General features: G+C 51.2%; 14 protein-coding genes across 14 annotated transcripts; 10 read left to right on the top strand and 4 right to left on the bottom strand.

Moving 5' to 3' along the window:
* Nucleotides 1-53: 53 nt before the first annotated feature.
* EDD37DRAFT_649849 (pyruvate formate lyase activating enzyme) lies at nucleotides 54-983 on the bottom strand (the record flags this gene model as incomplete). Its single annotated transcript, XM_062818184.1, has 1 exon — nucleotides 54-983. The coding sequence occupies one exon, from the start codon at nucleotides 981-983 to the stop codon at nucleotides 54-56; it is 930 nt and encodes a 309-aa protein (XP_062669840.1).
* A 133-nt stretch (nucleotides 984-1116) lies between these two features.
* EDD37DRAFT_391016 (pyruvate formate lyase activating enzyme) lies at nucleotides 1117-2779 on the top strand. The gene has a single exon (XM_062812235.1). The coding sequence runs from the start codon at nucleotides 1362-1364 to the stop codon at nucleotides 2460-2462; it is 1101 nt and encodes a 366-aa protein (XP_062669839.1). The 5' UTR covers nucleotides 1117-1361; the 3' UTR covers nucleotides 2463-2779.
* EDD37DRAFT_391015 (putative metallo-beta-lactamase domain protein) lies at nucleotides 2780-4607 on the bottom strand. Its single transcript, XM_062812234.1, has 2 exons — nucleotides 3564-4607; nucleotides 2780-3506 (listed from the first exon to the last, which is right to left on the bottom strand). Exons 1-2 carry the CDS (start codon nucleotides 4348-4350, stop codon nucleotides 3097-3099), a joined length of 1197 nt encoding a protein of 398 aa, XP_062669838.1. The 5' UTR covers nucleotides 4351-4607; the 3' UTR covers nucleotides 2780-3096.
* On the top strand, nucleotides 4608-6467 carry EDD37DRAFT_391014 (uncharacterized protein). The gene has a single exon (XM_062812233.1). The coding sequence runs from the start codon at nucleotides 4866-4868 to the stop codon at nucleotides 6219-6221; it is 1356 nt and encodes a 451-aa protein (XP_062669837.1). The 5' UTR covers nucleotides 4608-4865; the 3' UTR covers nucleotides 6222-6467.
* Nucleotides 6468-6479: 12 nt separating this feature from the next.
* Nucleotides 6480-7958, top strand: EDD37DRAFT_629802 (uncharacterized protein). The gene is made up of 2 exons (XM_062816541.1): nucleotides 6480-6922; nucleotides 6975-7958. Exons 1-2 carry the CDS (start codon nucleotides 6651-6653, stop codon nucleotides 7675-7677), a joined length of 975 nt encoding a protein of 324 aa, XP_062669836.1. The 5' UTR covers nucleotides 6480-6650; the 3' UTR covers nucleotides 7678-7958.
* Nucleotides 7959-8277: 319 nt separating this feature from the next.
* On the top strand, nucleotides 8278-9992 carry EDD37DRAFT_564323 (major facilitator superfamily domain-containing protein; the record flags this gene model as incomplete). The annotated part of the gene is made up of 2 exons (XM_062814004.1): nucleotides 8278-8888; nucleotides 8939-9992. 2 exons carry the CDS (start codon nucleotides 8278-8280, stop codon nucleotides 9990-9992), a joined length of 1665 nt encoding a protein of 554 aa, XP_062669835.1.
* A 1156-nt stretch (nucleotides 9993-11148) lies between these two features.
* On the top strand, nucleotides 11149-12599 carry EDD37DRAFT_649843 (uncharacterized protein; the record flags this gene model as incomplete). Its single annotated transcript, XM_062818183.1, has 2 exons — nucleotides 11149-11646; nucleotides 12333-12599. 2 exons carry the CDS (start codon nucleotides 11149-11151, stop codon nucleotides 12597-12599), a joined length of 765 nt encoding a protein of 254 aa, XP_062669834.1.
* Nucleotides 12600-13137: 538 nt separating this feature from the next.
* EDD37DRAFT_608967 (uncharacterized protein) lies at nucleotides 13138-13781 on the top strand (the record flags this gene model as incomplete). The annotated part of the gene is made up of 2 exons (XM_062815091.1): nucleotides 13138-13561; nucleotides 13609-13781. The coding sequence occupies 2 exons, from the start codon at nucleotides 13138-13140 to the stop codon at nucleotides 13779-13781; spliced, it is 597 nt and encodes a 198-aa protein (XP_062669833.1).
* A 368-nt stretch (nucleotides 13782-14149) lies between these two features.
* Nucleotides 14150-16659, top strand: EDD37DRAFT_390924 (uncharacterized protein). Its single transcript, XM_062812231.1, has 2 exons — nucleotides 14150-16393; nucleotides 16456-16659. Exon 1 carries the CDS (start codon nucleotides 14274-14276, stop codon nucleotides 16365-16367), a length of 2094 nt encoding a protein of 697 aa, XP_062669832.1. The 5' UTR covers nucleotides 14150-14273; the 3' UTR covers nucleotides 16368-16393; nucleotides 16456-16659.
* A 1140-nt stretch (nucleotides 16660-17799) lies between these two features.
* EDD37DRAFT_665564 (tryptophan synthase beta subunit-like PLP-dependent enzyme) lies at nucleotides 17800-18179 on the bottom strand (the record flags this gene model as incomplete). The annotated part of the gene is made up of 1 exon (XM_062819252.1): nucleotides 17800-18179. One exon carries the CDS (start codon nucleotides 18177-18179, stop codon nucleotides 17838-17840), a length of 342 nt encoding a protein of 113 aa, XP_062669831.1. The 3' UTR covers nucleotides 17800-17837.
* A 1110-nt stretch (nucleotides 18180-19289) lies between these two features.
* EDD37DRAFT_649839 (uncharacterized protein) lies at nucleotides 19290-19871 on the top strand (the record flags this gene model as incomplete). The annotated part of the gene is made up of 1 exon (XM_062818182.1): nucleotides 19290-19871. The coding sequence occupies one exon, from the start codon at nucleotides 19290-19292 to the stop codon at nucleotides 19869-19871; it is 582 nt and encodes a 193-aa protein (XP_062669830.1).
* Nucleotides 19872-20463: 592 nt separating this feature from the next.
* On the bottom strand, nucleotides 20464-21451 carry EDD37DRAFT_390888 (uncharacterized protein). The gene is made up of 2 exons (XM_062812230.1): nucleotides 20751-21451; nucleotides 20464-20694 (listed from the first exon to the last, which is right to left on the bottom strand). The coding sequence occupies exons 1-2, from the start codon at nucleotides 20989-20991 to the stop codon at nucleotides 20519-20521; spliced, it is 417 nt and encodes a 138-aa protein (XP_062669829.1). The 5' UTR covers nucleotides 20992-21451; the 3' UTR covers nucleotides 20464-20518.
* A 615-nt stretch (nucleotides 21452-22066) lies between these two features.
* EDD37DRAFT_564601 (putative fructosyl amino acid oxidasesarcosine oxidase) lies at nucleotides 22067-23516 on the top strand (the record flags this gene model as incomplete). Its single annotated transcript, XM_062814017.1, has 3 exons — nucleotides 22067-22247; nucleotides 22299-23178; nucleotides 23249-23516. The coding sequence occupies 3 exons, from the start codon at nucleotides 22067-22069 to the stop codon at nucleotides 23514-23516; spliced, it is 1329 nt and encodes a 442-aa protein (XP_062669828.1).
* Nucleotides 23517-23882: 366 nt separating this feature from the next.
* On the top strand, nucleotides 23883-25960 carry EDD37DRAFT_694199 (fungal-specific transcription factor domain-containing protein; the record flags this gene model as incomplete). The annotated part of the gene is made up of 5 exons (XM_062820078.1): nucleotides 23883-24032; nucleotides 24118-24194; nucleotides 24267-25248; nucleotides 25303-25812; nucleotides 25871-25960. The coding sequence occupies exons 1-5, from the start codon at nucleotides 23904-23906 to the stop codon at nucleotides 25958-25960; spliced, it is 1788 nt and encodes a 595-aa protein (XP_062669827.1). The 5' UTR covers nucleotides 23883-23903.
* Between the last annotated feature and the right edge of the window lie 145 nt (nucleotides 25961-26105).

Raw genomic sequence — 26105 nt, 5'->3', positions numbered from 1 at the left:
ACTCGAGGGACGTGGATGGAGGATATAATTGACACGATATACATATCATATCATTACATCAGTACCAGCTGGCCTACGACCATGCCGCATATAGTCATGATTGAGGCCATAAGAAGATTGATCTGGTTGTTGTCCAGGACGTCTTTTCCGGAATTGATGACACGAGTTTCGTGGCCTTTGCTACCAGCATCCTCGGCTCCATGTTGCGGCTGGCGAGGTTTCGTCAAGACTTTGGCACCTCCGAGACCTTCGACAACCTTGCCCGTCCGCCGGTCCACCACTGACGCCTGCAGGACCGCCCCAAGAAGACTGTCGAGCAGCGTACCCGCAGTGCCGAGAGCAGTGAGCAAGAGAAATGTTTGTATACGTCCGCTCTGACCAGCCCCGCAGAATTTAAGCAGCAATAGACTCGTTACTGCCATGGCGGCACTCCCTCCCACACCGGCCAACAGGCCCGCAAGAGTGACACCGCCATTGGTACCTGGAGGGACGGTGCGTAAACTCGTGATGAGCACGGGTTTGCTTTTTGACAGGATCCCCAGTTCACTTGAGAATGTGTCCGCTGCTACTGCGGCGTAGTTGGCCATTATGCCCATGAGGAGAATGTCTGCTGTTGTACCTCCCCCAAAACATTGCGGTGCGGTGGTGTTACCGAGACCATAGAGCCATACGTGTATCAGGATCAAGAGGGTTGCACAGCCGCTGTTGGCAACGACTTGTACGCTCGTGCGTGGTCCATCGCCGCCGGAGCTGCCGCTACTGGACTGTGTGAGGGTCGCTTTGATATCGTGTTTGACCTTGGTTGCGGATGTGCCGAGGAGGAAGAACGTGCCTAGTAGAGTGAAGGGGATTGCTGACGGATGAAGGGCGTGGATGCTCGCAGTTAGGCCTGCGACTAGGCAGCCTATGATCGTGAGGGATTTGCGGGTGTATGCTCGAAGGACGAGCGCGACAATGCACGGTACCGCGATTATGGCGCGCATGGTAGTGGACGGAGGATGGGGTCGCAGAAGGTTGAAAGATTGGAAGTTCGGAATGTAGAGGGATTTCAAAGCTGGATGTTATAAGCAATCGGAATGCTTGTCGCTGTTGCCGTCTGCACCGAATGGCGCATGCAGCGTTTTGGATTATGTGTGTAACTCACTAAGCAGTGACATGCGGAAGGTTACTTTACCACCTTTGATGGAGCCGCATTGCATTGCAGCGAGGATGAGCCGGGGAAATGACGTCCATCTCGTCGAATGGGATGTGTGTCAATTCTCTGCTTCTCATCAACAACATCTTTGCATTCTATCACAAGGACACCGTCCTCCCCGAGCGGTGACCTATGAATATGTTCGCCTACTCCCTGAGAGGTCACCATGTTCAGATCATCCCTCGCTAAGCCAGCCGCAACACGGCCGAGCACGATCCGATCTCGTGCCTTACCCGAGTTCAAACGCATCAAGCCAAATCGAAGAAGCCTACATCTCGCTCCGCCCTTTCTGCTCGACGACTACATCCCGAGATATCATCTCATTTCTTCGGCTGATGCTGCGAAGAAACGGTCCGCCGCATATGCTCACCTCCGCCAATGCAATCTATGTCCCCGGTTGTGCAATGTCAACCGCTACGAGACCACAGGGCACTGTCTGATAGGCGCTGAAACGGTCAAGATCGGAACTATTGCACCACATTTCGGCGAGGAGCCCTGCCTGCAAGGTCACCATGGTTCCGGTTCTGTGTTCTTCAGTGGCTGCAACCTGCGTTGTGTGTTCTGTCAGAACCACGACATCGCACATCAAAAAGTGGGATTTGACTTGACGCCCGATGAACTTGCGGAATGGATGTTGAAACTACAAGAGGTGGGAAACGTGCACAACATCAACTTCGTCACTCCGGAACATGTGGTGCCTCAAGTGGCGTTGGCAATCCTAGCTGCCAGAGACATGGGGCTTAATGTGCCTATCGTGTACAACACCAGTGCTTTTGACAGCCTGGAAAGTCTCAAATTGATGGATGGCCTGATTGATATTTATCTACCAGACTTCAAGGTCTGGAGTAACGAGACCAGCAAGCGACTCCTCAAGGCAGACGCATATGCTGATGCGGCCAAAGAAAGCATTCAGGAAATGTACCGACAAGTTGGCGACTTGTGTTTCACGGGCGATGGTATTGCTAAGAAAGGACTTTTGGTCCGTCATCTCGTCATGCCTGGCAAGGAGCACGAAGGAGTCCAGATCATGCAGTGGCTTGCTGAGACTCTTGGTAAAGACGTATTTGTCAATGTTATGGAGCAGTATTATCCAAATGCACATGTCGGCAAGGAGAACAGAGGCTCCAAAGCTGGCAAAGAGAAGCGTTACGCTGAAATCAATCGACCTGTGGACAAAGAGGAGGTTGGAATTGTGCAGAAAGCCGCACGCGATGCTGGTCTGTGGAGGTTTGCTGAAGCTGCTAGACACGGCGGCTGGAATGTGTGAGCCTATACGCTCGTGCACAATCAGCCAAATCGGCATCATGTTTGTGGTGCTCCACCCTCCTTCGTCCGAGCTCCTTCCGGCTCAGCCTTGTCTCTTTGTGAGATGAGTCAATCAGGGCCACGCAACAAGCAAAGGCAGTGAGTTCCGTTCTATAGATAGGCGACATGGAATCAATAACCGTCAAGAAATCTGATCCTGAACCTACCGCGGTCAACGAAAGCACATCTATTCAAAGTGCTATGCTCTTCCACCACCACCATGTTTCCAGGACCAACGCTATGCGTCTCGCAGTACTCGCAACTGCAACAACAACGACAATATCTCCAGCACGCATTAGGGGACCAGCGACAGCGTAGCGATCTTTTGCCTATGGCCAGAAAAACGCTCGAAATCAGGCTTGCCGAATATGGTGCGGGCGATTCGTCTCCAGAGGCAATCCCTCGCCTCAAGAAGACCACCAGAAAAACGCGCAGGAGGTTGAAAAAATGTATCAGGATGGCTGAATATCTGTCTGCAGAGTTGGCAAATGTTGAGTTGCAGATGCGAACACTGGAGCATCCTCAATGGCGTGGAGCAGAGAGCGTACGCCTGCCACCACCTCCGATCTTCTCTGTCCATCGCCAGTCTCCTACGCTTACCATTTCTCGCTCTGCACGTCTAAAGGAAGATGGAGTATATGCTGCCCAGACTCGTTGGGCGTGGGAAGTCGTCCTGCCCGGATGTTCGTTTGCAGGGACGAGTGGAGTAGCTTCGGTGCAGCCAATGTCGCATCGCGTTCCTTCCGCCGATTCACAAACTCATCTTCACTGACACCGTCCTTTATGTGCTTGTTCTGGGCCCTGTGGTCTCCAACACTCATTGAAGATATGGGGTTACCGCGCTCTTCTGGAGGGTAGTCATGCCCCGTCCAGATTTTCACATGTTCAGGAAACCCAAGGAGCTTTCGCAGTGAGCCGTAAAGGTCATTTGCACTACCGCCTGGGAAGTCGCAACGGGCAGTGCCGATATCTGCGTGGAAGATAGTATCGCCGCAAAACACGTTGTCTGGAAAGTCATGTCAGTCGGCTCTACTCGATCACAGATGGTGGATTAGAGTCTTACCTCCAATCTTGTAGCCCATGTGGTCGGGTGTGTGGCCGGGAAGGTGGATGGCGGTGGCTGTTAAACCACCAATGTTGAAAGTCTCGTCGTCATCAAAGAGCTTGTCGAATACAGCTCGGTACTCCTCCGCCGGTACGCCGTACCTTTGCCCGAACATTTTCTGTACCTGCCCTATACGCTTTCCAATGCCAATGAGCGGTTTGTGGCCTTGCTGTCGGGTAAGGTGGTTCTGGAGGTACGACGCTGCTGAAAGGTGGTCTGCATGAGCATGCGTTTCAAGGATCATCTCAACATTTAAGCCTTTGCCCTTGACCAGGGCGAGTAGTGAGTCGGCTGCCTGCGTTGTCACCTTTTGGGTGGCTGCGTCGAAGTCCAAGACAGGATCGATGATGACGGCGGCTGAGCTGGATGGATCTGCGACCACGTACTGCCATGTTCCTGTATTGCGCTCGAAGATGTCGTGGATGGTCGGTTCCTTGGTCATGGGTGCTTCGTTGCTGTACGAAGCTCGATTTGAAACTTCTGTGTGGAGGCTTCGCCTGACATTCGGACGAGCATGGGAAGGCGCACGAGCTACTTGTTTCTTGGAAGGCGGTGTACTGGTCGATTTGGGTTTCGAAGCAGCATCTCGCCAAGACCAGGTTTGGTATGATATGGTTTTAATCTGTTGCTGCGAAGGGCGGAAACTGCTGCAAGAATGAACGGATGCTGGAGTGGTGGTCCTTGCTGGGAATAGAGCCTTCATCCCGTGACGAGCATCGTTGAGAAAGGGTCGCACACACGTCATTTTAGCTTAGCATCCAGGAACGACGAAAACACAGTCGAGCGACAGTTGAAACGTACACTTGAAATCCATCAGACCGACAAGGCTGCGGCCTCCTTAAGCACTCTCCGTTATGCTTGGAGCCGGACCTCCCGGGAAATCGGGGACTGACACGTGACTGGTCCTGCTCGCCGACCTGGTCGGCCTCCCACTGCACGGTCATCCTTCCGCTAAATCATATCCTGCTCACTGCATAAATCTATCGACCTGCTCGCCGACCTTACTCACCAAACTGCTTTGCCGACCTGACTCATCAAGTTGCTTATCGGAATGCGATCTGGTTCCGAGTGCCTGTCACCCGCCGTCAGCTCGCCGAAGAAACCAAATTTTACAATTTCTGCAACATGTGGGTCACCATCTCGTGATATCTTTTGGTTATGTATCCATCTGTCGTACCGTTTCGCGTTCCTCGAAATATTTATTTCGTCTGTATCTGATAGCATGACCATGCGTTCATTCCCCTGTTCTCACATCTGATAATGCTTCTCCAGCGCGCAACATCTGCAGCGTGTGCTGCCGGGCGCTCGCTCAGTCGCACAGTGCGTGGCCAACAAGTGCGAAACCTCGCAACAGTACTACCAGCAAATCCACTTGCTCGAGACCATCGGATCGTGGTGGTCGGTGGAGGCAGTGCCGGACTAGCTGTCAGCCATCAGCTCCTGCGATCAGGAAAATTCTCCCAAAATGACATTGCGATAGTCGACCCAGCCCAATGGCACCACTACCAGCCTGGATGGACGCTGGTCGGTGGTGGTCTGAAAAACAAGGAGGATCTTCGAGAGCCCCTGAACAGCCTGGTTGATCCCAAATTCAAGTTCTACAACAATGGTGTCGGGTCTTTCTCCCCAGAAGAGAACACCCTTACGCTGGACAACGGCGACAAGCTCGGCTACCAACAGCTCGTGGTCGCGCCCGGCATCAAGGTCAATTTCGACAGCGTCAAAGGCCTGCCAGAGGCCCTCGCCGATCCGAAATCTCTTGTCTCCTCCATTTACGGCTACGACTTCTGCGACAAGGCATTCCGCAGCATTCAGAAACTCTCCAGCGGTGCCGCGCTGTTCACTCAACCGGCTGGGATTGTCAAGTGTGCTGGTGCGCCGCAGAAACTCATGTGGCTGGCACTGGACTATTGGAAACGGGCCGGATTGTACAACCCCGGTGCGGAGTCACCGATCAAAATTTCATTCGCCACTGGTCTTCCAGCCATGTTCGGCGTACCCAAGTACAGTGCCGCACTCGAACAGTTACGTGTCGAGAGGGGAGTTGAAGGGCTGTTCCAGCACGACCTCGTCGCGGTCGATGGCGACGTTGCTACGTTTGCTCGTCCGGACGGAAAAGACAAGGTCACAAGGCGTTTCGACTTCTTGCATGCCGTGCCCAAGATGGGACCTCATGCATTCGTAAAGGACAGTGCTTTGGCGGACCAGGCTGGTTATGTCGACGTGGATCAAGCAACGACACAGCACAAAAAGTACCCTAATGTCTGGTCTTGTGGAGATGCGTCATCCCTACCGACATCAAAGACTGTCGCCTCAATAACGTCACAGGCACCCGTCCTGGTGCGAAACATCCTGCTATCCATGCAGGGCAAGGCATCCGATGCCACGTACGATGGCTACACATCGTGTCCGCTCACGACGGAGTACGGCAAGGTCCTTCTCGCCGAGTTCAAGTACGGTGGTGAGCCCAAAGAGACGTTCAACAGCTGGTTCGGTATCGATCAGGCAGTTCCACGTCGGGCGTTTTATCATTTGAAAAAAGATTTCTTCCCATGGGTCTACTCCAAATATATGGTCAAGGGCAGGTGGGGCGGACCGAAAGGCTGGATCAGGTAGGCGTTCGATGGAAAAGGCGTAGAAGCGTTGTACACTACATTTTACATAGAGTACGGGCGGCGTTTCGTCCAGTTACTACTGGCGCATATGTGTCCCATTCATAGCAGTCAAGTTTACGAGAATTACTCATCGTTGCACTTGAAAGTTTTGCGGTATTCTAGAGAATGCGGGGAGTTCAGCCTAATCTCGAAAGTTTCAAGTGGGCCGGTGTTAGAAATACGATGGGAATTTGGTCCGTCCGAGGAAGGCTACACTAGGCTATGACATATGCATGTTTTCGGCACCTAATTAACATGAATCTGGCAGGTAACTTGCAGTAGGAATTCACTTTCGATAGACAAACCTGCTATCCTACGGCTTGAACCGTTAAAGTCAGGGAAAAAAGGTCTTGTTCGAGTTCATACCGCTCGTTGACTTATCCCGCTAGCAATGTCGTCTCAAAGCATAAAGAAGATTGCCATCTTCCCGGCCGCTGGTAAATTGGGGACCAGCGTGTACCAGCACATCACGAAAATACTGCCGCCAGAGCAGATAGTTCTTATCACTCGACACCCAGACAAGATACCACAAGACGTGGTCAAGGCCGGCATCGAAGTGCGCAAAGCTGACTACAATGCGCCCGAGAGCTTCAAGGACGTCTTCAATGGCGTATCTTACCTTTTCCTAATCTCCTATCCCAGCATCGAAATTGAAAACCGCTTCCAGGTAAGACCAAATCTCCACGTCATGAATATGATTGCTGAACGTACCCTACCAGGCTCATCAGAAGGCCATCACGGCAGCGCTCAACAGTAGTCCGGGTATTGAACATGTCTTTTACACATCACTGGGTTTCGGAGGTGATGGCCAACCGCGATCGGCAGCATACGTCATGCAAGCACATCTAAAGACGGAGGCGTGGTTGAGGGAACTGGTCAGCAAGCATTCCAGAGTCACCTTCACCGTTATCCGGGAGGGAATATACTCCGAAACGTGGCCCATGTACACGGGCTTTTTCGATGTGCAAGGCTCGGACGACAAAGTGAGGGTTCCGCACAACGGGTCAGGCCCCGGAGTCGCATGGGCTTGCATCAGCGACTTGGGCGAGGCCAGTGCAAATCTCATCAAGGAGTTTGTCGGAGACCCAGGGAACGCCAGATATATCAACAAGATCATCGTGCTGAGTGGGCCAAAATCATGGAGCCTAAACGAGACGGCGGAGCTGCTTGGGAAGATGGCGGGGAAGCAAGTTTCCGTCGAGCAGGTGTCGTTTGACGATCATGCGAACGATCGCAAGGTCACAACTCCGCTGGGGTCTCATGGGCCTGGGGGCAATCAAGTCGCCAAAGACTGGACGACGGTATTTGAGGCCATCCGAAATGGAGAAACCAGTGTCGTCAATGGTGAGCTTGAACGACTCCTTCGCCGGCAGCCTGAGAGCTTTGAGACCACTGTGAAAAGAATGCTGTCAGGTTGAGTCTTGACGTTTACAATCGACTCAAATCTTTCAGGTTCAACGGGTTGTAGAAGGTTCAAGTATATGAAAGCATGAAAAGGAGGAGCCGGAGACGTTTTTCACCGTCGGCGCCGAACTTGTGAAAGGCAGTTTGTTAGCAGGACCGAAAGCAGTTGTTTGGGGTCACTAGGCGCAAGAATTTGCCCAAATGACACCTAAATTGAGTACCTAAGTATGCACTTGGGGGCATCGTGGGGCATTAACTCCATGCAGCCGAATCGCTAAATCCATTGACCAAGTGACTTAAATCCGTGAACCGGCATCGAAACAGCTCCGAGTGAACATTCCGACCAATCGGGACCCGTGAAATACCAAATGCTATTCCCGTTTCTGCATACCACACGTGCACAATGACTCGCACAAAAAGACTCTCGTCGCCTTTGACTCTTTGAACCCCTTCGACGTCAACACAATCTTCCAGACGCCTCATATACACTAATTTTCTACTAGGCAACAACATTTTCTTCCCATCTTCATGACCTGAGATATTGTAACAGACTTGTTCATTTCCTTCCACCTTACCTCCCTCAACCCACCTATTATCTTCCAGCGCACGTCGCCATGACTTCCGACGAGGAACTCCGGGAAAAGGAGGCGCCAGCACCAGTATCCGACGACGAACAGCTCTCAAAAGATCCCGCAGATGAAGGCGCCGCTCTCGAACAAGTTACCAGTAAAGCCGAGGTCTACCCTACCGGTGCAAAACTCGTCTCAGTGCTCCTGAGCGTTTACCTTACCATTTTCCTGGTTGCTCTTGATCGAACAATTATCGCCACCGCCCTTCCCAAGATTACGGACGAGTTCAACAGTTTTGGAGATGTCGGCTGGTACAATGCCGGCTTCCTACTTCCCACCACCGCCCTACAGCTTTTCTTCGGCCGTCTCTACACCTTCTACTCACCCAAATGGATCTTCATCAGCCTTGTGGTGGTCTTCGAGATAGGCTCCGCCGTATGTGGGGCTGCTCCAAATTCGGTCGGCTTCATCTGGGGACGTGCCGTCGCTGGTCTTGGGGCTGGAGGTCTGTTCAACGGCGCCATGATTCTGATGATGTATGCTGCCCCCATGTCGAAGCGACCGTTTTACATGGGCCTGATCGGCGCCGTGTTCGGTGTGGCTTCGGTTGCAGGACCCCTGCTCGGAGGTGTATTTACTACTAAAGTGACTTGGAGGTAAGTGATGACAACCAAGAACCAGTCGCACCATACTAACGAAATGCAAGATGGTGTTTTTACATCAATCTACCCATTGGGGCCATCGTCCTGGTTTTCCTCTTCTTCGCCATTGATAACACGGCCCCAGCCTTGGGCCATCTTCCGTTCAAGGAAAAGTTTTCGCGCATCGATATTCCGGGTACATTGATCTTCGTCCCTTGCGTTGTCTGTCTGCTCTTGGCCCTTCAGTGGGGCGGTCAGACATATGCATGGTCTGACGGTCGAATCATCGCACTGTTCGTTGTGTTTGGTGTGCTCCTCATGGTGTTTATCGGCATCCAGATCTGGCGCCAAGAGGCTGCAACGGTACCCCCACGCATCATGAAGCAAAGAACCATCCTGGCCGGCACCCTCTACTCTTTCTTCCTCGGGTCTTCGTTCATGATCGTCATCTACTACCTTTCCATATGGTTCCAAGCAATCAAGGGCGACTCGGCGATCAGGTCCGGATTCTCGACCCTTCCATTCATTCTCAGTTTGGTTGTAGCGTCGATTTTCTCCGGCACTCTCGTCATGAAACTCGGATATTACAACCCATCCATCCTCGCTGGCGCCACCCTGGCGCCCATCGGTGCAGGATTGGTCACCCTTTTCACACCGACGACCGCACACCCCATGTGGATTGGTTGCCAGGTCATATATGGATTTGGAATCGGACTCGGTCTTCAACAAACCAACATTGCAGCCCAGGCGGTCCTTCCTAAAAAGGACGTCCCCACCGGTATGTCCGTCGTCTTCTTCGGACAGGGTCTCGGTGGTACGATCTCTGTCGCCATCGCACAGAATGTTCTTGACAACAAACTCATCTCGGGGCTTAAGAGTCTGCCAGGCAATACACCGATCAATGTTGCGGATCTGGGTGCGACAGACCTAAGGAACGTATTCAGCGCAGAACAACTGCCAGCTGTGATCAAGGTTTACAACCATGCGCTCATCGTGGTCTTTTATATTGGACTGGCTTATGCGTGCACAGCCATGGTCCCCGGTCTTTTCATGGAATGGAAGTCGACAAAGGGGCCGAAGCCTGTGAAGGAAAAGGAAGGTACTGAAGCGCCAGCATAGGTCATTTGGAATAAACATACCTGAGGAATACTCAACTCGAAAAATATAATTGTCAGTCTCAATTCCTCGGACATGAATGGAATGTGCAAGCAATCGGCGATTCGGTCTGGTATTCTTTGAGGTGCCTTTTCCCTTGCGCAAACGCTGCCATATCAGAGTCCATGCCAATGGCATCATTCTGGTCGCATGGCGCGCCGACATCCATCCACGCTTCATGCGCCTGGAAAGACACTCCTGACTGAATGATAATGGAGTATTGCCCCTGGACATTGCAAATCAGCCGCGTGGACAGATTACTGTTTAACCAGACAGGGCCTTTACCCCATCTATGCTGACCAATTCAATTCACACGCTCGAGCATCTGAGGAAGGATCAAAAGCCCACAATAACTCTTAATGTGGATACACTCCACCGGACCCTCTCAGGCTACCATAAAAATGTCATCTGAAGGCCCAGTGGTGTCCGACCAACTTATCAGAGTCGTCGTCTTTGGCGGCACAGGTGCTCAAGGCAAATCAGTGGTGTAATGTATGAGGACGTTCAAAATCCTAGCGCTTCTGCTCTGACCCTTTCTTACCACTATCGGAAGCTGGGGAATTTTCCGTCTCTGTCTTGACGAGAGACACGGCGCAACCTAGTGCCCTCGAACTCCAAAACAAGCACAAAGTCAACTTGATCCGAGGCTCCTATACCACAGAGGAGGGCCTTCGCGCCTCACCTGCCAAACAAGATGTCTGTTACTGTGTGTTGGACAGCTTCGCTATTGGCGAGCCGGAGGAGTATTTCTGGACGTTTCGAGCCTACAAAATCGCTGTTCAGTCCGGTTGAAGTGGTTCATGTACGCCGGCGCCGGCGACCGCTTCGCCAAATTCGGACCCGATGAACGGTTCAGGAACAGTCACAACATCGTCAAGGCACGCATAACGCAGTGATTGATGACTTATCCGCTCGCCAGGCTGCCCTGGAGTATCATCCACGGCGGCGTATATGCTGAGATGTTGACACGATTGTTGCGACCGGAGGGGATCACCTTCAAAGCCCTCATGGCGCAAGACAGCGTCACTCCTCTTGTTCCATTGGAGATGTATGGATATCGTGTGCTGTGGCCATTGCGCAATCCTGTCGGCGCTGTCGGACAAGTCCTGGACTGCGCGTCATGTCATGTCACCATCCCAGCCTGAGCATTCTTGAGCAGACCAGGAATAACACTTATGGTGCAACTCGGGTGCCCATTGTCCCACTTTTCGTTCTGCTTGGGATCAAGTTCCTTTACTGCATGGCAGTCTTCGGTCTTGCAATAGCGGCATATCAATTCACCAATCCTTCCGAGTCACAATCAGTGAAAGAGAGACTTTCGGTCAAGGGTTTGGCGGCGACGTGCTTTGCCGAGGCCAACACACATCAACAAGTCGCGGTGCAAAATGTCGAGCAACTCTTCCAGCAACCAAAAGCCCAAGATGCTGAAGCTGCACCGACGCCTGAGGTGAAGGTTGGGATGGTCATGACTGAGCTGGGCGGATGGGCCTTTGTCAAATTGGCAGCTGGAAAGGTCCTTCAGACGGTTGCACCGATTGTCCAAGCAGACGTTATGGCAGTGGCTAAAGGCGGTCAATTTGGCAGTGATGGGCAAAGCGCTGCAGGTTGGATCTCATTGGTGAAGAAGTGACGATTGGTATTTAGCGTTGGCGTCCTATGTTTTTGACGCATGAATGATTTGACGCACAGTATTCTTGTCTTTATTCTTGAGCGTCAGTACAGGAGAGAGTCGCATGATTCACGAATCAGGGACGCACACACTCTTGGGGGATTGGAGTTTCAGAGCGCAAAGGAAATGCAGTTGAGTGTTCTCATGAACATCAAAGTGATTGGCCTGTATTGCACTGATCTCATGACTGTTCCCATCCAGGCACCAGAGGGCAGGCAACAATATGCACAGGGTTCCCCGGAAATGCCACTGTATGGCCCATCGCGTTCTCCACACTCTCCACAGCGTGCGTTTCATTGAAGTCGTCCCTGCATGGCCCCCATGGGATATCCGGTTCTCGTGTCATCAATAGGCATAATGACATCAGTTGAAAGAGGGGTAGAACACAAGTGAAATAAGGATATGAATGTACTTAAGTACATCATGACCAGCTCTCACTGAAGTATCTTGCGAAGTTGTCTGTCAACATATTCTCTACGCCAAATAACGTGCAGGTTACAGTCAATCGGTACTAGTGTTAGTACCAGCAAAAGAGATCGAAGCTAGAAGAACGTAAGTGCGGACACTCCCGTGTGGCTGAATGCCCATTGTTCTCCTATTGGATTGACCTATCGTGCTAATATCACGATCTGCAGTACATACCTCACCCAACCTCTATACAAAAAATGTCTTCATCAGGCGGCAGCGCACCCGGCGAGTTCGCCCACGGCAAAGTCGATCCCAGCGAGGCCGGGAAGAAGGGTGGTCTGGCAAGTGGAGGTGGCACCAGCGATTCGGGTTCTTCTGGACAAAGCACTGGCAGCAGTGGCAACTCGGGAAGTGGAGGCAGTGGAAAGGGAGAGTTTGCCCATGGGAAAGTCGATCCATCTGAGGCCGGGAAGAAGGGTGGGAGTGCATCTTAAAGTGAAAATAGGAGAATTCAGTTGAACTGCATTCTGTTCGATGGTGTAACGGTACAAAATAAGTACCTGATGTCACACAGTACTAGTACAGTATGTTCAAAATCCACAAAACTGTCCCGCCCGTCTCCTTCGCTGAATATCGTCCGTAAACAGACCTGGTGATGCTCGTTACCCCATAACCTAAAACGCCATCACCATGGCAGCAGCCTCATTGAACACTCCATCTTCTTGCAAGACCAGCACTAACTTTGAACAATCCGATCCTTGGTACGTTCCGCGTCGAAGGCCATTGTCAGCCGTAGAAGCAGGCCGAACATATTAGGCCGAAGTTTTTTATGCAGAGCAACGGCTACAGGCAAAAGGTTACGATGTCAAGACTGGGAGCCAACCTCTTATTTTGGCGAACGCGGCCAGACTCGAAACTGATTCTTGTTGTGACAGAGCAAATCACATCGTGGCGACGTGAACACATGTCGAACCTACCTAGTCAACGCATTTTGACTTTGAGAACGTGAGATTATGTGGTATCATTTGTACAATGAATGGCACTTTTGCTGACCACTGCCTCAAGCCCGACTACACCCTCCCGCCGACCCTGTCGAGCCCGGCCGCCCCAACTCTTGGTAGCGACAGTAACTGCACATACCAAGAGAACATCACAGAGAGTATCTGTGCCGAGCTGTACAATCCCAAGCGCGAGCCGCCGTATGGTCTCCAATACTCCATGTACTCGGACACCTCCATGTACACCGAAGAAGGTCACAAGAAAGTACGCGGCTCTCTCACCGAGAGTCGCTACCTCACCTTTGGGGCCAATGGGTATGCCGTAGATGCTGGAAAGAATGCCCTCCTCCTCTCTGCGACCAAAGCCACGTCGGACCATGAGAGTATCCACCAGCAATGGATTCTGCACGAGGCTGATATCGACGCAACAACCTTCACCGTCTCCAGTGTCGTGGACGGTAGGTACCTCACTGTTCTCGGCGGTCTTACTACCAATGTCCACGAGGCGCAAACATTCACCATACGAACCTCGGCGGCTCGAAAGGGTACACTATCAAGACCGCTGCAGGCCTGTACCTCACCTTGACTAAGTTGGGCGTGGTCTTGGTGTCGATCGTGCCCACTCCATTTGACATTTACAGTGATACATACACCTACCTCATGAACGAAAGGATGTGAAATATTGCTTTGTTTGACTTGTAATGCATCCCTCCGAACTGGTTCGTCATAGGTATTGTAGTTGAAAGAGGGGGGTAAGGTTACATAAACTAGGGCCTAGTTTGAATACTTTGGTAGCAAGCCCCTTTTCCGAAAGCCTGTCCACGTAAAGTCCCTACCTAGTGCGCACGAAGGTGCATAGAGGTTCCTGTGTGAGGTGAGGCGAGGTGAGTGGAAGGTGAGTAAGTTAGGTCAGGCCCCCGTGCTCACCGTAAATCTACCACATCCCTAGATACTGTACTTACCACATTAGTACTACCAGGTACTTTTTTCGCCAAGACAACCACCAACCGCCAACAACTTCCAAGTCCTCACTTCATCTCGCCACTCTTTCACTGATCCTATCATATATCAGCAAGCAGCACCAGTCTACGATCTTCTCGAGCTATGCATGCCGGCGTGCACACCGTCGCGTGCGCTTTATAAAGCTTGACTGCGGAGTCTCGTCTAGGAATGAATCTCGACGTTGATAAGACTTTCGGCGAACTTTATCAGTCCGATGACGTCGTAAAGGCCCTGAAAGAGCTTCAGCAGTGCCTCAAGACACGAGATGAAGCTCGACAATGGGCACGTAATCTTAGCTTCTTAGGTCCCGCGGCCGATCATCCTGCTCACAGCGATTCTGACGAGGCCCATGATTCCGCGTCGTCGTCAGTTCTCTGCCTATGTTCTGGACGAATCGGATTCCACAACGCGCCAACCCGAGACGTACTGGAAGTCACGCATGCTTTCGATTTTCCAAACTGCAGAAACTACGTTGCTGTATCTTGGACATGGCCTAGCGACGAAGACGCACATGTTGCCGTAAGGGCACCAGCCAGATATCTCGTCAAGACCAACGATGGACTGAGAGACTGCAACGTCCCCCGAAATATCCTGTCGAGAGCAATTTCTTATGCCGCTCAGTACATAGTGCCCTTCATCTGGTTCGACAGAGAATGCATAGTCCAAGAGGAACCCTCTCAGCAGTGGCTGGGTATTCAGTCCATGGACATCGTGTACCAGCGAAGCAGTCATCCGTTGGGTATATTGCAGACTCGCATCAACACGCAAGCACAACTCGATTTACTCGCCCGGATGGTAGAAGGTCAACACATTCCTCCCACAGACTTACCTGCCCTACTTGAACTGTTACAACTGATTGAACAGGATAAATTCTTCACTCGTGCATGGACCCTACAGGAGTCTACTTCGGCAGGATTCGACATGAGACTGTTGATTCAACATGAACCAAATCTGACGAAGCCCGAGACTCTTGGCTTCATTGAAGGTGAAGCCGATTTCAGCTTATATGAATTTTATTTGGCCATGAGCTTCGCGTATGCACAAGTCTCAATTTACGACGATGAGATCGACTCGCAGCTGCAGACGCAGCTCTACCGCACAATCGACCGACTGTCATCCTATATGCCGCTGGATGGCGAGAAATATGAGGAAAACTTGGACTCCAGTGAACCTGACCCTGACTATCGACAGGTATGCAATGCTGCTCAGGCTTTGATATATCTGAAACCAAGGATGAACAGTCATGTTTCTGATCGCCTCGCAATAATGGGAAATATGTGCCACTATACCTTGCGACTTGACACCAACGAAATTGTCAGTAACGGCTATGGCTTCAGTATCTGTGCTTTTGCGCTCGCGATATTCAATGGGGATCTCTCTTTGACTCGTTTCAGCAATGGCGTGGATGGTGAGTGTCTGGCATATTCATGGGGACCTCAGCAAAATCTGTCCCTTGCTCAACTTGACTGGCGCGAGGACAGCGAGCTCGTACGAGCCTCACCAGCAAAGCTTCACGAAAAGGGCTTACTTCTACGAGGTTGGCTGTGGAAAGTGGACAAGTTCCTAGCGGTCGACCCAAGCATCTTGCAATGTCTGGAAACATCAGGGAAGAACGACCCAACCGCCTTGGTACGGGGTCTGCTTAAACAACTGATGCGGGAAAAGCTTCTTTATGCGGCACAAGTGCTCTGGTACTTCACGAGACATAGTGTATTCGGAACCTGGGAAACCAGCGACCACGACAAAATCCCTGCTAATTTGGAGGATATCTTCGACCTGGACACTGGCAATTTCGCTTATTGCGGTGATGATAAGTGGGTGAGAAGTGAAGCTGATTACAGGTTCTTTTTCGAGGAAACTGGGACCGGCCTCGACTCTAGCACGATAGATCATCGAGAGACCGCTCGACGATGGAAGTCCAATGAGTGGCTTTGGACCATGATCCTTCAAGGCACATTGCCTCTGGGGCACCGGGTATCATCAACAGGCGTTGGTATACCGCCAGACGCAGGCCTTTCAGCGATATTCGATGTTCAACAATCTTCTGGCAGTACACAATATGTGTTTCTACCTTCAACAATTCTTGATACTCAATTGGCATATAGGAGGCACAAGAACACCGCTATCTTCTGGGTCGTCGACCTGAATGACGGCAAGGATAGCGAGACTGGTTGCATGGTTGTTCGAGGCACAGGTCAGATGTGTCATGGCTATTTTCAGGTTGCTGAAGCCGACAAGCCGGAATTGTTCTTCTTCACCTAGGTAGGGAAACTCCTTCCTGCGCACTAGTACGTACGCTCATTCTCTCGACCACGCTCAAAAGTGCACTTACTGACAACATTGTCATCAGCGTCACTAACAGTTCGGGGCAGGATCTCAGCAGTTTCGACTGAGAGCGATTGTTCCGGGACAACAGCTCAAGACTGAGCAGACGCAATCCAAATGGGACAATCTTTCTCAATCTGGGAACGACTGCCAGTGCTTGTTTAGCCTATAACTCGCGAAGCTGAGGCTGATGTGATGACAGGTCAGGCTGCGATCCCAATCGTTCAGTCGTCCGCTATACGACCAGGGGCTAGCTGTCCAAGCAATCAATCTACGGGCTCTGGGACTCTGATTCCGTCGGTAATGCTCGTCACGAGTTCTGCGAGCTCGCTAACCCCCGTATGAGCCTGAATTCACTCGAGCTTTTCTCTATCAGGCTACTGTAACTTTTACTGTTCTTGTCAAACTTTTGTGTCGCACAACTACAGTACTACTAATCCTATCTACGCAGGTACAGTACTAGACTGGCCCGTATTTACTAGTGCTAAAATTGCTATAGTACTGCCATATCACCGAGCTGGCCCATAGGCTTGTAGCGAGTTGTGCTGGGCTGACATTAGGCTGTGTCGGGCTGATGTCGAGCTGTGTCGGGCTCTTATCGAGCTTTGTCGGGCTGGTATCGAGCTGTGTCGGGCTGGTATCGAGCTGTGTCGGGCTGGTATCGAGCTGTGTCGGGCTGGTATCGAGCTGTATTGGGCTGAAGATAGGCCGAGCCCTGCGCTGGTACTGTTGTTCGCAAGGGTTTAAGGTCAAAATTACTAGTAGGTGAAAAATCAGCGTCTGACCAACCGAATCGTGACCAATCCGCAGCGAATCTCATGTTTTTCCGATTCTGCCTGCATCTAGGCTAAACTGGAGCCAGTAATTCAGGTGCTGCGTCTCTGAAAGCCAGAGTACAGTAAAGGAACACTTATTTTTCGACATGGAATAAATTACGTTCTCGATTTTGTACCTTCCCTTTTTTCCCAGTCGTGCTTTACCTCGCATAGTCGTGCTTTCCCTTTCATAGTCGTGCCTTACCTCGTATAGTCGTGCTTTCCCTCGCACAGTCGTGCTTTCCCTCGCACAGTCGTGCCTTCCCTCGCACAGTCGTGCCTTCCCTCGCACAGTCGTGCCTTCCCTCGCACAGTCGTGCTTTCCCTCCCATAGTCGTGCCTTCCCTTCTATACTGTAGTCGTGCCTATATCCTAATCACTAGCACGAGATCGACACCCTCGCTAACAGAACGGTGTAGGTCCATCGGTGTGCCACCAGACACCTGAGATTCATGATTTCACTATTCATCATGGCTAGATTCTGAATGTTTTCAGTATCACGTGTTCTTCCACGCACCCTGCATGAACGGGTCAAGCTTTTATTCTTATTATATGTACTATAGGAGCCAGAGCGGGCCAGCTCAGCGCCAGCTCAGCGCCAGCTCATCGCGAAGGCATTAGACGAGACTACCAAGAGCCGACAGCCTTTCACCGCACAGACGAATGCGAGCGAGGAGCCTGTGCTACCTCCACTGGCTTCGACGACGGTCATACCCGGTTTCAGGTCCCCACGGCGTTCGGCTTCTTCGATCATGGATTTGGCCATGCGATCCTTGTAAGAGCCGGTCGGGTTCAAGGACTCGAGCTTCAGGAAGACCTGAGCATGGTCTGCTGGCACGACGCGACAAAGCCGGACTACTGTCGTATTTCCAACGACACCCAGTGCGGTGTCTTTCGGCGTGAGTGAAGACGACGCCATGAAGTGAGTCGACATCTTTGTTTTCCTGATCGCTTCAAGTTTTCAGCTTGCTTATGAGGGTCACAACATATGGACGCTGATCATCAGACATACTACTAGACTACTGGAAACGGATGGCCAGCTAAATTTGCCTTTCTCGTCACCACGGTCTGCCGCTGCCAAGGGACTAGCAGCAGTAAGCTGACGAGCCGTTTTTGAAGCATCGCTCAGCTTTGCGCGCGTGAAAATTTGACCAGTTTAGACCAGAACGAACCTCAGAACCTGATCTTTGTCAGCGAGGAGTGACCAAAGTGACCAGGCTGACCAGACCCCAGACTGACGGACGCAGTAAGCGAGTTTGTAGGCAAATCTCACTTTTGTCTTAGTCTCCATGCCTATAATCCCAAGCCCGCACCGTTCTCGACCCGAGGATCTTTCACAAAATTCAAGCGACAAATTTCGACTCGTCCAAAAGAGCCGCTCTACCAGTGAAAAATCATTGACGATCGAGCCACCGTCCAGTGCAAGTCACCATTGACGAAGGATGTCTGCTTCAGTCAGTATCAAGTCCTGTCATGAGACTGAGATCCTTATGCCTTTCCAGTGTGTAACAAAACGGGTGAGGCTACTAGTACTGAAGAGGTCCTGATATGGTCCAGGGTGTCTGTTGACCACTACAGTATCGGCAATTTAGCTCGTCTACTAGTTGCACCACGACCCATCCACGATTCAAACACTTGACCAATATTTCTGCGTGTCACGCCGCCCGCCGAGTCGTACCCGCCACCTCCAAGATAGAGTATCATCCAGCTAATGGTGTGCTCAATAAATCAGACTGCCGAGACCTACTGTAACATACAAGCTGACGTAAGGTGTACAGTACTTCTACAGTATTTCACGAGATGACTGGGAGGCAAAGCATGCTGGAGTGATTTAACCTAGATAGATCTTCCTCAAATCTCGACATAGTGTTGATTGGCACTGGGCAGTGCAAATCTCCTAATTGAGAGATACGGTATATGGAGTTTTAGGACTTCTAGGAGTATATAGCTGAAAGCGTTCCTTGACATGGCAGTTCACTTGAGAATCCTCGCGAATACTACATCATCGAATTTATCACCATCAGCCTTCCAATCTGCCTACAGAATGGCAGCAGACAAGATTCCCACCATCATCGAGTCAGCACTCTCCAACGAGAATGCACGCACTGTCGTGCTGGGTGATCTAGCTCCAGCAGCAACAACGTTCCCTCACTACCACAATCTATTCTCCGAGACTTTCACGATACTCGCCGGCTCCATGACCATCTACACGTCCCCTGACATGACCGAAGCATCATTCGAGGCTACCGTTCTTGCTATCGGCGAGTCGATCACGGTGCCACCAGGCCAGCTACATAACTTCCTGGTTGGTGACGAGGGAGCAAGCAGCAAAGTGACCTTTGAGCCAGGGAATTTGGACTTTGAGCGGGCAATGTTGATCATACGTGGGACACAGAGAGACAACCTCTATCAGGAGCATGCTAGCATGACAGAAGAGAATGCCATCTATATGGCCGTTATGGGAGAGCTCCTGAATGCTGGGGCTGTGGGTGAGTTGAAAGCTATGATGGATGGACTGTACGCGACCAAGGGCGATGAGATCCGAGGAAAGAGAAGGGAGCTTATAGCGAAGTACGCCTCGGATGAGCAGATGCTTCTAGAAGAGTGTAGAATAGATACTCATTGATTCCGCAACTCGTGTGCTGTCGATCAAGGACGTGCAGGTCGAGGTATCGCAGCGAGAATTACGATTTTACATGCTTGACCGGTTTCTGGACAGTCATCATCCCGTTCGGACCCTGCAGCAGGCTGTATGACAGACATATATGGGGATCACGATGAATGAGGTTGCAAATAGCCCGTGTCAATATTGCTTGAGGCTGCCCGCGAGTGCTTAGTGAGTCTGGGATCTACTCAGCATGGTAACTTGTGTGTTAAATCACTCGTTGCACTTGCAGCATAGCGCTCGTTAAGCAGTGCTTCCACACTGTAAACACACGTTCCCTACACCTACTAGTATGTGCTGCGCACAACAAAAGCATGGAGGATGACAAACACTCCAGCGACGTCTCGATCATATCCTATGGCCATCGTGGCAGGACTGTGCGACCTGGATTTATTTCAGATGTATGAGACTAACGGAAGCCCATTGGGAGACTTCTTTACGTCTAGGGCAAGAATGGACAGCATGGGCATCAGGATGATGTTTGAGACGAGGAAGTAAGGACTGAAAGAGATCAATACTAGTATTCACCAGATCTTAGGCACCTCTGGCTTTCGAATGGAGATGCGCTGCTTACCCTCATGATCATCCCCTGTCGTCCATGGGGCCCATCACTCTCCAAGATGACATACCACCTCGAAGTTTACCCCACAAGCTGGATCCCTCACAAACGCCCCATACGCCCCATAATACCCGGCATGATACTCCTGCCTCAAGCCTGGCGGTCCATTGCACGTCCCGCCCGCTTTTAGCGCAGCAGCATGGAATTGGTTGACCTGCTCGCTATCTGCCGCAAATCAATCAGCTCCAATACGAATTCCTTGCCACAGGACGTCCACTCACTCTCAGCCGTAAACGCGACATGATTCGTCTTCAACAGATTTAGGAAGGCTTTCTCACTCAGACCCTCAGGGAGATAACTTTTGATCCAAAAGTAGGGTATCACCTCGCCGAGACCCACGACGCCAGGGGTCGGGTGTGTCATCTCTTTGAAGCCAAAGTGGGCGAGGGAGGTGGTGAGGAAAGTTATGAGACCCTCGAATGCGGACTCGGGAACAGTCAGGGAGAAGTGGTCAGCCGGCATTGTAGGCAATGAGAGTGGAGTGTGAACTGGATAGAAGGGCTATGGCAGAGATCGTTCTACTGAAGGTGAAGATGGATCGAGAACGGTACGTTATGCAAGCGCGATCACGAACCATTGAGATAGGAGCGAGACCAAATAGATACCTCGTTCTTACCGAATGCTGACAATGGTGTGAGACTTCAGTGTCCAACAACGCTTACTAAGGGGTTATTAACACGTCTTGGTGGACGCGAGATTCCGGATCTTTCAGGGACGGCAGATTGACATGCTTTGAAAAGCTGACACATTATCGAACCGGATTTATACTAGTACTCCGTACGATGTAGTTGGTAGAATTATGCTCAGCCCTACTGTTGGGCAGGGCTGAAGCGAAGGGCTAGTTTAGTTGGGGGACCGCCGTGTACCTTAGTCAGCCCTGACTTGTTGATAAGACTAAGCGTTAAGTTGCCTCAAATCACTCGTTCTTGGACACTTTTGTTTACGGCGGGTTCTATTAACGCTAGCGACTTGGCAGCTGAACCACCTAGGGAAGTTGGTCAAATTACAGACCAGAATACGCGATTCAACGGTGTGCATTAGATGGAGGTAAAGGTAATGATATTAGAATTCTTGAAGTAGGGCATGTGCTGCTGCGGTTCCTCACTCTGCTGGCACCAGCTCCATCTCAGGGCGGAAAACCCCGATTGGATGCCAGGGGGCATTGAGTTCCAGTTGCCGACGATCTTGCAGATGGATTCGGCAGTTTGCACTCCGTATAGCAGCTAATGGAGGGTCATTATTCTCGTCACGTTATATCTCGGGAAACAACTCATAAAAGACAATCCAAGGAGGGCAGAACAGACAACAAAAATGTGACACCTATTAGGCGGCAGCGGTATATGCCGCAATGGTCGGGTTCGGGCGCCGTGATAGTGTTGTTCGCCTCGCCACATGCGGAGGTGTGGCGGCGTATACCGCAAAACGCTGCTCCTGGTCCGAGTAAGAAATGGGCAGCCTTTCTATCATTTAGGTTAGTCATCCAGTATTCATCACTCGATTTCACATCAAAATCTCCCCATACAACCAACAAGGAAACATGGGATCACAAGCGCCTTTCCCGTCCACTGTCATAGTCATCGGCGCAGGTGTGTTCGGGCTATCGACATCCTTGGCCCTTGCGAAGAGATATCCTGCGACCAAAGTCATCGTTGTCGATCGTCTTACACCTCCCGTCGAAGATGGAACCAGTGTTGACACAACACGATGCATTCGCTCAGGTAGTTGACCGTAAATGTATAGGAGAGACTTGTTGCTAACATGAGAAAAAGACTACGTTGACCCTATTTATGCACGATTAGCAAAGGAGGCTCAGAAGAAGATCCAGGAAGACCCGGATCTGAGTCGTTTTCTCTTTCAGCAAGGCATGACATTTGCCTGTGACGGCCAACCGAGTCGGTTTACCAAGATATGGCAATCGACACTAGAGAAGGCGAAGACCTTGTCAGGCCACGAGAACATCGTTGAGCAACAGACCCGCGAGAAAGTGTACCAGCGTATCCATGGAGAAGGCTCGCAGCCTGTACCAGCTTCAGAGCTCGAAGGAGGATCGAAATGGAATCAAGCTTATTGCAATCTCTCAGCTGCTTTCATTGACGCCAAAGAGTGCATACAAATCTATTATGATCGTTGCATGAAAACTCCGTCCATCAGCTTCCGATGTGGCCTTGCTGTGGATCGCATCATGGTCGTTGACAACCGTTCTCAGGGAGTCGTTTTGGAGGACGGCGCCACCATACCTGGGGATATGGTTATTGTCGCGGCGGGTGCGTGGTCGAACAAGCTTGTTTATCTCGGCAATCGTCTTGTGCCCATCGGACATGAAGTCGCCTGGATCAAAGTAACTGAGGAAGAGCAGAGACGCTGGAAGAACATGTCCATCTCGACGAATCTCAGCACTGGCCTGAATATGTTCCCACCATACCGTGGTGAGATCAAAATCCTGCGTCGGTCGCCCGGATACAAGAACACTGTCACTGTAGCGCATCCAGAGGATTCGACAAAGCAAATCAGCATTTCCTGGCCTCGAACGATGGTCAGTAATCCCACTGATACTATTCCTGCTGATGCCGAAGCTGCAATGAGAGCGAATTTGCGGGAAATCATGCCCGACCTGGCAGGCAGGCCATTCGATCGGTCGAAGATATGCTGGTGAGTAATACCCTACTTCTCGAAAACTTGTTCTTGTTCTTTTTTCTTGTTGGCCAACACATTACAATAGGATCAGCACAACGCCCACGGGTGACTTCCTCATTGCTCCTCATCCCTCCATTGCCGGCATTCATCTCGCAACGGGTGGCTCTGCGCACGCGTGGAAATTCTTGCCTACAATCGGCGATCTCGTTGTTGATTCAATGGAAGGGTCTCTTCCACAAGAGCTGGTAGACAAGTGGGCCTTTCGCAAAGAGTCCAAGGGCAAGGATGAGAGTAGTCCTCGAATGGATGGGGATCCTGAAGAACTTGGCGACGTAGTTCGCCACCACCTGTAAAGACCTTTGTAGGCTGCGCCGGATGAACAGACAAAGGCCCCAGTAGCTATGAGACGGAGTATTCAAATCAAGAGTCTGCGCCGACAGTGGATAAAGCAAGATGGGCAATGTGAATGTCGCGAAAGTCAGACCGTGTTTGAGAGATTGAGAGAAAGTTGGTAAATTGTTAGACACCTTGGGGCGGTATGCCAGGCTAGTGTGGCCTATTCAGCCAAGGCATCCCTAAATGGTTAAGCTGGGCAATGGCTGGAGTCCCTAAACATTGACTGTTTTAAGGCTAGCGAGACCGCCACAGCCAAGCAGCCGCGACCCCGCCCAAGCTCGCTTTAACTTGACGTCGTTCTCATCGCTCGTTCCATGCCTCAAGCAACATGTCATCGTTGACATATGAATGCTACAAAGAGACACAAAGGTCATGACAGTCACAATAGGTCACCAATTAGTATGGCCAGATCAAATATCACTGCGTGCTTGCGCTGCCGCCATAAAAAGAAACGATGTGACCAACAACTGCCAGTGAGTGCCTGCCATCGCCAGAACGCAAATCCCGGATCCTGGCAGATAAGGGTCCTGAGAAAAGCTGACGCATTCATGGTATCAGAAATGCAGGATGTGTCAAAATGCTGGAGTCGAGTGCGTGAGCTACGATGCTGTGGCCCGGAGACAGATTCCTAGAAGGTCAATTGACAACCATCCATCGACCTAATGCTAAACATCCATGGAAAACGACTAACACGAGCCTGCGTATAGCTACGTACACAGTCTCGAAGAACGGGTGGCATATCTGGAAATGAAGCTCCAAGAACGTGGCGGCACTGACCTTGACCTTGATAACGCACCGATCGAGCATTCGCCTCAAGCTTTTGACATCGAAACCTCGCAGACAGCAGAACATTCGCCACTAGGAGCAAGCACCACTGTACACCTTGCACGGGTGTCAAGTCTGGGAGCCGACGTCACGTTTGGGCAGGTTTCTAATTTGGTGCAGCGCAATTCCACTCATGAACCTGCCTTCCGCAAGGTCTTACTAAGAGAGCTTATGAACGGATCGATGGGCCAACGGCCTCCTCCCAGTGAGACGCCTGGCCAAGACGTCGCAGAAGAGGCGCTCACCTCCCAAGCAATGACCGATCTAGACACTTCGCCTGTTGCCCTCCCGACGAAAGATGGCGCCGAGAGCCTTGTCAAAGCGTATTTCCAGTTTGCAAACCAGAGTTTGCCCTTGCTACATGAGCCTACGTTTCGACAAAGATTGGATTCGCTGTACGCCATCCCACGGACGGTAGACTTGAACACAGCTCAGACCAGTAGAGAATCTCGGATGGACATCTTCTTCGTCTATGAGGCATTTGCCGTGGCGTTACTGATACTGCAAAAGCAGGACCCTTCAAGGATCCCTACCTCATTGGCTGATCGATATCACCAGACAGCCCTCAAAGGCCTGGTCGACGCTGGTCTGCCGAACGATTTGGAGGGCGTGCAATCACTTCTGCTTCTTGCGCAGTACTCCTATCACCACCCCATAGCCTGGACAGTCTGGAAGACAATTGGTGCTGCTCTTCGTCTTGCGGTCGAAGTGGGCCTCCATCAAGATCCACCTGCGGGCACGATGGACTGCCTCACGTTGGACAATTGGAGGAGGACATTTTGGGTTGCATATGCGATGGACAGAAATGTTTCCGTCGCCCTGGGCTTGCCGCTGTGTCTCTCTGATGGTGCTATCACTGCAAAGGTATGAAAAAAATAACTTCCCCTAACACGGGGCTCATGCTGAGTGATGGTACAGTTCCCAAGTCAAGAAAATGATGAATGCATCACGCCAGATGGCATAAACGTGGTCGACGAAAATGCACCAAAGCCGAAACGTGTCAGCATCCACGTCTTCCGCTACCGGAGAATCCAGTCAGAAATGCAAACAGTCCTATACGAGAATCCATCTGTGGCAGCTTGTCCTACGATGGACCTGTGCCGATGGCAGGAACAAATGCACAACCGCATTCAATGCTGGTACAACGACACGCCACGTCGGGAAACTCTGACGGATCGTGAAAGAAAGAACCTAGAAAACTTTGAACTCACCTATCATCGGGCATTGTTGTACCTGTATCGGCCCTCACGAAACATTCCATCCCCGCTTGAATCGTCACTGCTGGCAGTTGCAGAGGCTGCCACCCACATGATTCGCCTGTACCCTACATTCTTCCGCGAGCACCGGCTGACAATATACTGGCAAGCCGTGGAGAATCTACTCTCTGCTGGCACAGCGCTGCTGTACAGCTATGTCGATTCGCCCCAGGTTCGAGAAAGACTGACTTTACGAGAACTAGAGGACTTAATTCATTCCTGTTCCTCAGTGCTGTGGGGAATGGTTGAGCATTTTCCTGATTTCAAAGGAAAGCGTGACGCCTTTGACATTGTCTCATCAAGGATACTGGCAGATCTGAATCACAGCAATGAGCCCAATGTCGGGAAAATAGCCATGGAGGATTTGTCCGCTCAAGACAGTCAAAGAGTTGACGAATTGCGTTACCTACGAACGGATTCTGAACATACACTCGGACTCTCTATTGGGGAGCAACCCCAGGCCCC

Source organism: Exophiala viscosa (genome assembly GCF_022695815.1).
Source record: "Exophiala viscosa unplaced genomic scaffold EDD37scaffold_5, whole genome shotgun sequence".
Taxonomy (NCBI): domain Eukaryota; kingdom Fungi; phylum Ascomycota; class Eurotiomycetes; order Chaetothyriales; family Herpotrichiellaceae; genus Exophiala; species Exophiala viscosa.
Note: the sequence above shows the minus strand (reverse complement) of the source record. Positions and strands in the feature narration are given on the sequence as shown.